Source organism: Schistocerca cancellata, chromosome 3, assembly GCF_023864275.1.
Source record: "Schistocerca cancellata isolate TAMUIC-IGC-003103 chromosome 3, iqSchCanc2.1, whole genome shotgun sequence".
NCBI lineage: Eukaryota > Metazoa > Arthropoda > Insecta > Orthoptera > Acrididae > Schistocerca > Schistocerca cancellata.
In genome coordinates this window covers 791,935,692-791,948,321 of record NC_064628.1, presented here as the reverse complement: position 1 = coordinate 791,948,321, position 12,630 = coordinate 791,935,692, and the positions used below count along the sequence as shown (strand labels likewise).

Below are 12,630 nucleotides of genomic sequence, written 5' to 3'. Positions count from 1 at the left end.
ATGCAGCAGAACAGGACTACAGCTTAACAATGTGCAGTGAATGGTTTAGTTGAAGAACATCACTGCCAACTGAAAGTGTCACATGTTGCCTGGGTCTCAATGTGTCACAGAAAGAAGGCCTGAAAGCCATGACTGTGGAACTTGTTTATGATCAGCTGATATGACTGTCTGGCGACTTCTTTGCCAAAGTGCCAAATGACTGCATTAGGTAAGCGCATTGTTGGCTGCATTTTCTTCATTTCTTGCTTATATTTCTTACTTGGTTTCGTCGACAAGGCTGTGTGGATTGACTTATGGCTGTAGCTTTTGGGTAGAAATGTTGTGCATCGCTTTTTAAGTTCAGATGTTATGTTTTGTGCATCACTTAGGTGCTGTGCGTGGATTGCCAAAGAACAGATGACTGAGTTCTTCTGCGCTGGGTGGTGGCAGGATTGGGCGTGCAGATACCTGTCTGTATGTGTTGGCTTGCGATATACTCTGTGCCCCAGTGTGCCCTCCGTTGTACTGTATACTTCGACGTCTGTCCTGTATACTTCGTCTTGGCTGCCAGCAATCAGAGCCCAACAGACCTCACAGTCAACACAAGGCTTGAGCACTACTGGCAAGTAACTGCCACTGCGTGGCCGACGTCCAGCATTTAGTAAACAGCAGCCAACTTCTCATTCGATGCTGACCATCAATCATGGTACATAACACAAGAGCCAATAGACAGCAGAGATTATGTTCTCCCTCCTCCACAATAACCTATTAAGATAAAGACCCCTCTCCTTCTTCCTCAAGTGACCAATGAAACGAACTACGAACTATCTTCAAAAATTATGACGTAATGGCTTGCGCAGTGAACAGTAACAACAAAAAATATAAGGGACACTGCACAGCTAAAAGTACCAGTAGACCCAGAAGAAGGCCACTGCAACTGTTGCTGAAACGTTGGTTTCTCTCCAGAAGCAGTTGTTTTATACATTATGATATGGTACCATACCCAGAAAACTTTTATGTCAACTGACTCTGGCCGCAGAAGCCTATGCAATTATATATTTTATTCTGTTGTTGAATGCGTTATGTAATGGAGTCATATGAGTTATTGTTAATAAAGTTAATTATCTAGTCCCTCAAGGCCATAAACGAAAAGAAAAGGAACAGTCATGCACACAATGTACAGTTTATTGAGTAGGCGAGCAAAAATGTGGATCAAGTACATGGAAATCAGTGTGTTTGTGAATAATGAGGTTGGCCGGGGTTTTCACTGAGTATTACTACATTCCTCACACATTTAAAAACTTCAAACCTTCCATGAGTTTAGGAATCTTCATGTAACACTTCTGGCATCTTATTCACACTTTTCGGTTTCTGTTATATTTTTATTGTGCAACTGTCAGGCAGTGGGTTTTTGTATTTCTTGATACTGGACCATGAGACTGTTGTAATCATTTCTGGTTCCCAGAGAATGTTTAATGGATATTGCAGCTCATTTCTTGTATAGCAGCATCAGTTCAATCGAGGAACACAAATTATTGCACAGTACTATGAGAAATCTACAGCAAATAGATCTGCAAGATGCCAATACCGTGACCAAGGTTAAACTGTTAATATAAGCCCAGCCCAAAATTGCATTTACACACCACTTTTCTCCAAAGTATGTGTTTCATCAACATACCACATGTAACTGTGTTTGAAACACAAAAACACCATCCAAAGATAGGTTGTACTAAACAGAGTGGAGTTTTTGGAAGCCAGCAGACGTGCATTGTCAGCCATCAGGCTCTGACATGTCTGCCAGTATCCTCTCATCAGTCAACGTGTGAACAATTAACTCAGAATAACGTCATTTAAGTAGGAGTTAGCAGATGAATAGATATGTAAAACATCCACGTGGATTAAAACTGTCTGCCGACTGAGGAGTTGAATCAAGAACTTTGCCTTTTGTGGGCAATGCTCTTAGTGTATGAGCTTTCTATGTAAGACATAAACTGTTCTCGTAGCCTAATTCTGTTCTGAAAGCCAGAAGAGATTCTGTTAAGTAAACCTGTTAGAAGAGGGATAATGGCAGAATTGAAGCTTTGTGGACAAGTCACATGTTGTACATAAGGGACTTGGACAGTAAGAGTACTGCCTATAAAAGACAAGGTTTGGGATTCAATTTCTGGTACAGCAGACAGTTTTAATACAACAGGGAGTATCCAAACTGTTCTCACATGAAAAGAACTGTTCGCACAATAGAAATTTATGAGACAGTATCGTATCACACACTTTGAAGATTACAGTTCCATGAGTATGCGTGGAGCAGCAATGAAACCCCTATGAGATCAACTGCCTGTCTCGTTGTATAATAGACAACAAGGATATTCGAGACTGTAACAATAAGCTTAAATTGACATTTTCAATGTGTTCTTTATCTCGTGTAATTTGACCCTAAAGGTTTTGGACACACTGATTGGATATCCAAATCATATGATGAATAGTTGGACATCCAGATTTGAATCCTTCTCCTAGCACTAATCTTCAATTGTCACTTCAGTTTCATATAAATGTGGTTACTGTGATACCCAATGGTTCATACGTAGACAATTCACTCATTAAGATGGAGAACATATAAAAAAGGTAAGAATTTAAATGTAAATTCTAGAGAAAGGGAAAATTTATTTCATACCAGATGGTATATAAGTTACAGAAAATGATTAACAAAAAATGCAGGCTTCCATGGTCTGTATTTGTGTTTTTGGTGATATTTGTTTTATTGGCATTAGGCCATGATCCAAGTCATGTTTACCTGCCTAATGTTTGTCTTTCAGTACTGGAGATATCATCAGAGGCTACAAAACTTACAAAGCAGTTACAATGCCTAAAAAGCTCACCAAGCTGAACTGGGTATCTGTATCCATGCAACGCAACAGACGAGTGTTGCCAAAGGTTGCAGAATCATGCTGACAAGTTGTGCAAGTTGTGGAGCTCTATTTGTTACAAAGACCCACAGCTTGTCTAATTTCAGTCTCTATTCTTTTCTGTTAAAGTTGTTCTTGTGGTTTTGAATATGTATGGTGTCTCTGTATAAAAGAAGAATTAACACCTGCCTTAAGAAGCAAAAGAGCAATTTTCTGGGCAACACAGATAAATGGACAGAAGCAGATCATTCACTGAGAACATGGAACCACCAAATTTGCTTCTCTGATACAAAGGTTTTATCATCATTATCTACGACAGAATGTACAGAGGGGTTATAGAAATCCAACAACATAAAAATAACTTGACCAGAAAGAAGAAGGATGGAAATTAACAAAGTTGTGTGCCCATTAGTACTATATAAATTCCATAACAGATGTCGGTGTGATTCTGTGATCTTTGGCAACAGTCTACTGACTTCACGAACTGATCGTTGAGTGTGTACATACATACAGTTTTGCTTTCTGAGCTTGTTTGAAATTATAACTGCTTTATGAATTGTTGCAGCCTCTGATGATGTCTCCATGATCAGAAGACAAAATGGCAGAGGAATATGCCTTGGACCACAGCCTATTGGACCACAGCCTAATGCTCATAAAATAAATAACAATGAATTGATAGCTAACATTCAAATTCCATAGTAACATTATTATTATGCAGTTAGTATTCAGGAACAAGACACTATGGTAAAAGCATCTTTTGATTAAACCTGCCTCTATCATGATTATATAGTGAGTGAAGTTCATAACAGTGGCAGACTGCTTGAAGATGAACACATACATGCCCATCTGTTTAAGGAACATGTTATGTGAAGAACAGAATATTAGAAGTTACGTGTGCAGTGTGCTGCAGGAAACACAAGTAACAATCAGGCTGAAGTCACAGATTGAGATTTGCATACCAGAAATTACTCAGAAAATACTCAAAGATAAAAATTTGGATTTTTTTCAGAATGACATTACTCAGTACAGTCTAGAGCCTAGAGTTGTTGTTGTTGTTGTGGTCTTCAGTCCTGAGACTGGTTTGATGCAGCTCTCCATGCTACTCTATTCTGTGCAAGCTTCTTCATCTCCCAGTACCTACTGCAGCCTACATCCTTCTGAATCTGCTTAGTGTATTCATCTCTTGGTCTCCCTCTATGATTTTTACCCTCCACGCTGCCCTTCAATACCAAATTGGTGATCCCTCGATGTCTCAGAACATGTCCTACCAACTGATCCCTCCTTCTAGTCAAGTTGTGCCACAAACTCCTCTTCTCCCCAATTCTATTCAATACCTCCTCATTAGTTATGTAATCAACCCATCTAATCTTCAGCATTCTTCTGTAGCACCACATTTCGAAAGCTTCTATTCTCTTCTTAGCTATTTATCATCCACGTTTCACTTCCATACATGGCTACACTCCATACAAATACTTTCACAAACGACTTCCTGACATTTAAAACTATATTGGATGTTAACAAATTTTTCTTCTTCAGAAACGCTTTCCTTGCCATTGCCAGTCAACATTTTATATCCTCACTACTTCGACCATCATCAGTTATTTTACTCCCCAAATAGCAAAACTCCTTTACTACTTTAAGTATCTCATTTTCTAATCTAATTCCCTCCTTTCAAGACACTATCCATTCCGTTCAACTGCTCTTCCAAGCCCTTTGCTGTCTCTGACAGAAATACAATGTCATCGGCGAACCTCAAAGTTTTTATTTCTTCTCCATGGATTTTAATACCTTCTCCGAATTTTTCTTTAGTTTGCTCAATATACAGATTGAACAACATCGGGGAGAGGCTAGAACCCTGTCTCACTCCCTTCCCAACCACTGCCTCCCTTTCATGCCCCTCGACTCTTATAACTGCCATCTGGTTTCTGTACAAACTGTAAATAGCCTTTCGCTCTCTGTATTTTACCCCTGCCACCTTTAGAATTTGAAAGAGAGTATTCCAATCAACATTGTCAAAAGCTTTCTCTAAGTCTACAAATGATAGAAACGTAGGTTTGACTTTCCTTAATCTTTCTTCTAAGATAAGTCGTAGGGTCAGTATTGCCTCACGTGTTCCAACATTTCTACGGAATCCAAACTGATCTTCCCCGAAGTCGGCTTGTATCAGTTTTTCCATTCGTCTGTAAAGAATTCGCGTTAGTATTTTGGAGCTGTGACTTATTAAACTGATAGTTCGGTAATTTTCACATCTGTCAACACCTGCTTTCTTTGGGATTGGGATTATTATATTCTTCTTGAAGTCAGAGGGTATTTCGCCTGTCTCATACATCTTGCTCACCAGATGGTAGAGTTTTGTCAGGACTGGCTCTCCCAAGGTTGTCAGTAGTTCTAATGGAATGTTGTCTACTCCGGGGGCCTTGTTTCAACTCAGGTCTTTCAGTGCTCTGTCAAACTCTTCACGCAATATCATATCTCCCATTTCATCTTCATCTACATCCTCTTCCATTTCCACAATATTGTCCTCAAGTACATCGCCCTTGTATAGGCCCTCTATATACTCCTTCCACCTTTCTGCTTTGCCTTCTTTGCTTAGAACTGGGTTTCCATCAAAGCTCTTGATATTCATGCAAGTGGTTCTCCATTCTCCAAAGGTCTCTTTAATTTTCCTGTAGGCAGTATCGATCTCACCCCTAGTGAGATAAGCCTCTACATCCTTACATTTGTCCTCTAGCCATGCCTGATTAGCCATTTTGCGCTTCCTGTCGATCTAATTTTTGAGAAGTTTGTATTCCTTTTTGCCTGCTTCATTTACTGCATTTTTATATTTTCTCCTTTCATCAATTAAATTCAATGTTTCTTCTGTTACCCAAGGGTTTCTACTAGCCCTCATCTTTTTACCTATTTGATCTTCTGCTGCCTTCACTATTTCATCCCTCAAAGCTACCCATTCTTCTTCTACTGTATTTCTTTCCCCCATTCCTGTCAATTGTTCCCTTATGCTCTCCCTGAAACTCTGTACAATCTCTGGTTCTTTCAGTTTATCCAGTTGGAGGGGGAGGGGGAGCGTGGGGGGGGGGGGGGGGGGGGAGCCTAGCGTCTGGGTGATTATTTGGTTAAGTACCAGCTTAAAGGTGCTGGAGTTTCCCACCTACAAACCGGATCCTATTTCATACAAATGTCCACACTTCCCACAAAAGAAATGACAGGCTATGAAGGATGCAGCTTCTTCATAAGTACCTGCTTAAGAGTGCACTGTGAGAAATGTGCCCATTTGCCTACAGAGGTACTGGAAAGTTGAATCAATTACTAATTTCAGACAATGTGATGCCCAAAGAGAAAGATAGAAACTTTTGAAAGTTTTTAAAAAAGCCATATTGTAAATCTACATTAATGACATTTATTCACAGAGAAAATGTTTTTAACTGTGCGAACAATGCTGAAGGAGAACAGGCCAAAAGACCTGACAATGAGAATGTTTTTAATCATAGTAAAATCTATTTTATTTGTAAAAAAGTAATAAAAGAAATTTATAGATACAATTTTCTAGGATCATATTCTGTTACATCATACATATCTATCTCAAAGAGACGTGATTCAAAACATGCAATAATAATTATATTTATCTCTACCTTTAAAATGAAACCATCTTCTGGCTGTAACAGAAGATCTGCTGCAGCCTGTTTGACACTACGTTCAAAATCAACATCTCTCTTTCGAGGTACATCCAAAGCAGGAAACAGATCACCAATGAGACCCATGAACACTGGCACATCATCAGTTACGACCTACAATAAAATATAGAACTCCATTTACTGCTCCTAGCCATAAGAATCTTGTGATCCTATAGATCCAATTTAATAACAGTATACATAAGAAACCAGTCTAATAAGTTAGATAATTTTTCATTCAGCTACTAAAAAAATCAAATTTTAAGGAAAAAATTTTGATCACAAATTTATATTTATTTTCTTTTTCTTTTCAATGCTACATCCACTTTTCAAACGTTTATCATAATTTTTATGTGAAATGTAATTTAGTACTCTAATTTTTAAAAGAAAGTACGAAGAAATTTTGGGAAATTACTATCCTGGAAGAACTTAGGTCGAGGAAAAAACTATTAATCTACTGCATTTAGCTTACATTTATATACTTATTATATACAGTTGCTTTGTTATGGGGTATTTCATAAACCAATGAAAATTTACAAATCAACATCTGAGTCTTGTGACTGGATAAAATATCTCAGAATGTTACAAATGCCCATTATGGGATTTTTGTGTGTGTAAACTGGTTTCAGTTGACATAAAAGGCATTAATTTAACATAAACAATAAAGTTAATTAAGTTATACATAGAATGCATGCTTTCACAGCCAGTATATGCATTATTGCTGGGTATTAGACTTTGGTCCAATTTGTTAATTTTAGCACTGATTTTATGTTAATTTATTATTAACACATGGTTTATCTGATGGTTGTCTGCATCTGTATCTCAGTAGTCAGCCTGTCTGGCTGCTGTGCACAGGACCTGAATTTACTTCCCTGTACTGCCAAGGGTTTTTCCTTGGTGGGAGGAGTGGAAGGGGCTGCACTAGGCTTTACAATGCCAACTGAGAAGCTCCAAGGTCAAGAAAGCCAATAACTGCTGGGAGAGCAGTGTCCTGACCCCATGACCATTCATAATGCATCCAATAATGCTACTGGTGGAAGATGGCACAGTCGTTGGTCAATTTGGATTGGTCCATCAGGGCCAGAATGTGGAGCCTTTACTTTTTTGATGTTTAGGGCCTTTTTGAAGAATGACTGCTGTAAGAAACTATGAGCTTGTGCTTCATTTACACTTGAATATCAGACACAAAAGCAATTATTGGGCACTGCTCATTCACGCAAATAGGTTGGTGAGTAGATGGTGTAAAATAAACAATGATCTTGGTAGATGAAACGAATGAAACTTTTTTTATGTAAAAATGTTATTCTGCCTTTGAATTAGCCTACAGTCTCACGTAGTCATTACATGTATGTTGGTGGATGGCATAGATAATTTTCATGTATTATTATCGGTTATTGGGATAAAACCAGATGTGTTGAATCATCGACAGGTGCATGAACCCACCCACCCACTGACCTAACCGCTCACACACACACACACACACACACACACACACACATACACAATCACAGTAATCCTCTCTCAAGCTGGTTTACAGAAACACACCTATGTCCCCACACGTTACAAGTGGCTTGGCCTCTGATGGGGTAGGATAAGCCTATGCTGGCTGAGTGGATTGGGCAGGTCTTGTACCTACATCTTCCACAGGGATATGATCGTTGAGGCAAGGGGTTGGGATTGGGAATAGGATAGGGGTGGACTAAGATGATGTGTAGGTTGGGTGGGTGACATAACACTACTTTAGTAAGTGTGGGAAGGATCTTCGGTAGGATTTCCCCTGTTCCAGGGCATGATGCTGGATAATCAAAGCCATTACTAATAGTATGGTTCAAATGGCTCTAAGCACTACGGGACTTAACATCTGAGGTCATCAGCCCCTAGACTTAGAACTACGTAAACCTAACCTAAGGACATCACACACATCCATGCCCCAGGCAGGATTCGAACCTGCGACCTTAGCAGCAGCGCTGTTCCGGACTGAAGCACCTAGAACCGCTCAGCCACAATGGCCGGCTGCTAATGTTATGGTTCAGTTGCTCCAGTCCAGGGTGATGTTGGGTATCAAGGGAGGCACACCTTTGTAGCTGATTCTCGTGGGCAGGGGGAGGATTGAGGATGTGTGAGGATATGACAAGGCAACTTTGTCTGCAGTGTAGGTTCAGGTGTTAGTGCTTGTCTCTGAAGGCCTTCATGAGACCTGCAGTATACTGTGCATGACAGCTCTTACTGATGCAGATAAGTTGTCCACAGGTGACCAGGTTGTGTGAGAGGGTTTTTTTGGTGTGGAGGGGATGGCAGTACCAAAATGCATTTGAAAAACTGGTGGTGAACATAAAAGTGATATCTCACACTTGGTGGCCATAACAGACAAGACCTCAATTGACGATTTTTAAAACATACAACAAGAACACTGAGAGAAGATTGAGTTTATAGGGAATTTTCTGAAAAACAGAAAAAAGTGAGGAAAAAAGTTTCTCTGAGGAAGCTGAAAAGAAGGGTGTTAACTTGACAAGCAAATTAAAGAAGACAAGTGATAGAGGATTATTTGAAAAAACCTGTGAACACTGAAAAATATAGTTACAGCATTGGTTAATGTGGATAAAACCTGATTTTGGAGGTCAAGGACGTATTCTGAAAATCTGGAATTTAACTTTACATGCAATGGCCATTCACTTTTAATTTTTCATCATCAATAATACATATCTTGGACAAGTGTCTTTTACAAAATGCCATTTCTACTTGTGGGCTTTGCCATCACATGTGCGAAGAATGCATACTCCTTTGGGGTTGCAGTTATTTGCTGACTGCAGCTCTTTGTACGCAACACACACAGCTGAGATGGGCAACAGCAGCTCATTTGTATTCACAACACATGTACAATGGGTAGGACTACTGGTTACAGCTCTGTCGAAAAGGTCCAAACCAAAGCAGCCATTACCAAATCATTGTGTGTGTTTGTCAGGTCTGTCTTGATTTTAGTAACCTATATCCAAAATTGCTGATTTGTGGCTTATACACACTATTTTGTACTACAGTCAATGCTAACATCCAGCGAGTTTCTGCATCCAGATCATTAAATTAGCATTTACATTAGAAATAACTGTAATTACATATTTTAACTCTAAACAAAAAAACCAAGGCAACAGCTCTCACAGTGCCATCCTTGGAGCAACTGTGAGAGTGAAAGTATAATTTTAATGATAAAGCAGCCTTAACATGGAATCAAATGACAGGAATGGAAACAAATAGGAAGGAGTGTTTATCATATGTAAATGAGCAAATCTAAGGAAAATGAGATTTTAATGGCCTTTTAATGACTATGTCATTAGAGAGAGAGAGAGCAAGCTCAGCCTGGAGAAAGATGGGGAGGACCTATCTTGCAATTTGTTGATTGATTCAGAAAAATTGTGGAAAACCTCAAACTGGATGGCCAGACACGAATTTGAAGACTTCCAGTACTAAATTTTGTGTCAAGTATCCCACTCAGTGGAACATCCCACTTAGTGAACAGGTAGATGGATGCTGTGGAAAAATTGTATGGAAATTGGGCTTAAAACAGCCACAAGAATAGAATGACTAATGAGATAATGGTAACAATCCAGAAAATGTGCTCTGGTTACGTGCCTGAAATGCATCATGAAGTGTAATATATTCATAAATTTATGTCACTAAAGACAAAGATAATCATTTAACTGATAATTAACCAAAGTAGAGGCTCTATAGTAGATTCACAGACAGTAACTATACTAAACTTGATAAAATTCAGGCTGTAAGAAGATAGTTGCTTCCTTCAAAGTTAAAAGTAATGACAAATCAAAAAGAAGGTATGTAAATAAGCTTCAATAACAAGAGATTGGGAGCAGTTTTCCTAACAAGACAGACTCAATCTTCACTTGAAAGAGTATTGGGTGGAAATAAGTGCAAAGGACTCAAAAGTTATTAGAACAAAATTTTGTCCAATGAAAATGCCTGATGTCATGGCTGACTGTGCTATTACACAGCATTACAATAAGAAGGTTAAAGAAGATGTCGTTTGCCCATTACAATATCTTGAATACAGTATCTGTAGAATTTATTGTTCATACTCTAACTTGTTATGGAATGAGACACTGTAGGAATAAGTAAGACCAAGGCAACTTTGCATTTTATGAAGAGGACATAAAATTAACTACAACATCTGGGGAAACAGTCCAACCATTTCCAAAAGAGGGAAAGAATGTAGGAGATAATAATTACAGCAATCAATAAAGGATGAATACAAGAAAATCTGGATTAAAAACTGGCAGAGAATGAGAAAAAGTACAAGCACTTAGTTGTCTGAAACAAAGACACACTTTTGGATAGACAAAGAAGGCATTAGAAAACCTTTTTATCAAGTGCCGGTACAAAGAAGCCTTTTTGAAGGAAGCAGGAACTATTCAAGGGTTCGATGTTAATTTAAAACTGACAAATGATGTACTCTCCCAGAAATCCTACCCTATTCCTACACGTTTAGAAGAAGCTGTCACAGCAAAACTGAAATGGATGCTAGAACAAGGACTAGAATCAAAACATCTGATAGTTCTTACAACACATACCTGTAAATAGCAAAGAAAACAGATGGAGGAATATGTATCATAAAATATGAATACATGCTCAATCAGGTGGAGACCAAAAGAAATTGACCAATTGGGAATAACAGCAACAATTTATTGTGTTTTATTTTAATTATTTATAATTATTTCTTTATTGTGGAATTATTATCCCTTAAAAAAAAGTTTATCAGAGACAGCCACAGAAGGAAAATTCTCCCTCTAAAATAATGGAGAAGATAATCAAAAATGGCAATCGTCTCATGGGATGAACATTAGAGATTGTTGGAAGAGCTTTTAAGAAGACTAAAGAACAAAAGGCACCACCACGCATAATATTTTACCTTGGAACAAATTAGATTTCTGATGTTGCCTGTGGGTATATGTGGGACAAGGCTTGATACACAAAGAATAAAAGCAATGGAGAAATTAAAGAATATGTGGAATCACAAAAGTGATAACAATTAAAATCATATTTGGGTATGGTCAGGTTCTACTGGGAATTCTTCAAAGGACAGTGTTTAACAAACTAGCTTTAATAGATTTGTTAAAACACAAGCAGTAAGTGATATGGGATAAATTTAGATACTTACCGTATTTACTCGAATCTAAGCTGCACGTTTTTTCCGGTTTTTGTAATCCAAAAAACCGCCTGCGGCTTAGAATCGAGTGCAAAGCAAGCGGAAGTTCTGAAAAATGTTGGTAGGTGCCGCCACAACAAACTTCTGCCGTCTAATATATGTAGCGCTACACAAGCATGCTTTGTCGGCACAAAGATAAATACTGGCGCCAAAACTTCTGCGTCAGTAAATAAATTTAAAAAAAAAATGTGGAAGACGAGCTTTTTTTTCTCCGCCCCGAGTTTCGACCACTTCATTTTCATACATTATCCAACGAAGTAAATACAAATTCCGTATTGTTCATCTTCGAATGTAGTAGAATTTCAATGTACTACGAAAATCCGACTGGCAAGACTGTTTGGGATGTTTTTCAATACGGCCAACTCTACTTTCTGAATTTTTTCCTACCTGTGAGAAGAGGTGGTTGCTAATAGTAACCTGATGAAATGTGAATCACAAGCAGTATTCTCTTCACCATTCACCATAAGAATAATACGAATATAAACATTTTGCCATGTATTCTTCTGTGTTTGTGGCTATCTCATTTAAATCCTGTCTGCCTAATAAACTACGAAACTAGAGTGAGACAACAGCAAACGCGGAAGAATATACTTATCGTGTTATGTTTATATTCGTATTATTCTTATGCCTAATAGTGATACAGTCAGAAATGAAGCACGGCAACTGACTAGATTTTTAAATCTAAGATGACTCTAATTTCTGTGCAGAATTTGATGTACTAAAGAAGCGGCCGCAAAGATTTTCAAACGGAGAAAAATTTTCGCCTAACTCTCGTTCAGAACATGTTCTATCATACACAGCCTATTATTTGGTTCTTGTTGATCATTCTCAAAGGAAGCAGCAGTGTAAGTAACAACAAATAGCAGTC

The 12,630-nt window shown here is 38.3% G+C and overlaps 1 protein-coding gene across 1 annotated transcript in view; it reads right to left on the bottom strand.

The window, feature by feature from the left end:
- LOC126176568 (dynein beta chain, ciliary) overlaps positions 1-12,630 on the bottom strand; it is a 790,269-nt gene that overhangs the window by 382,755 nt on the left and 394,884 nt on the right. Inside the window, exon 40 of the mRNA XM_049923728.1 lies at positions 6,512-6,667. Within this exon, the coding sequence (XP_049779685.1) occupies positions 6,512-6,667 (156 nt within the window). The remainder of the gene's footprint in view (positions 1-6,511; positions 6,668-12,630) is intronic.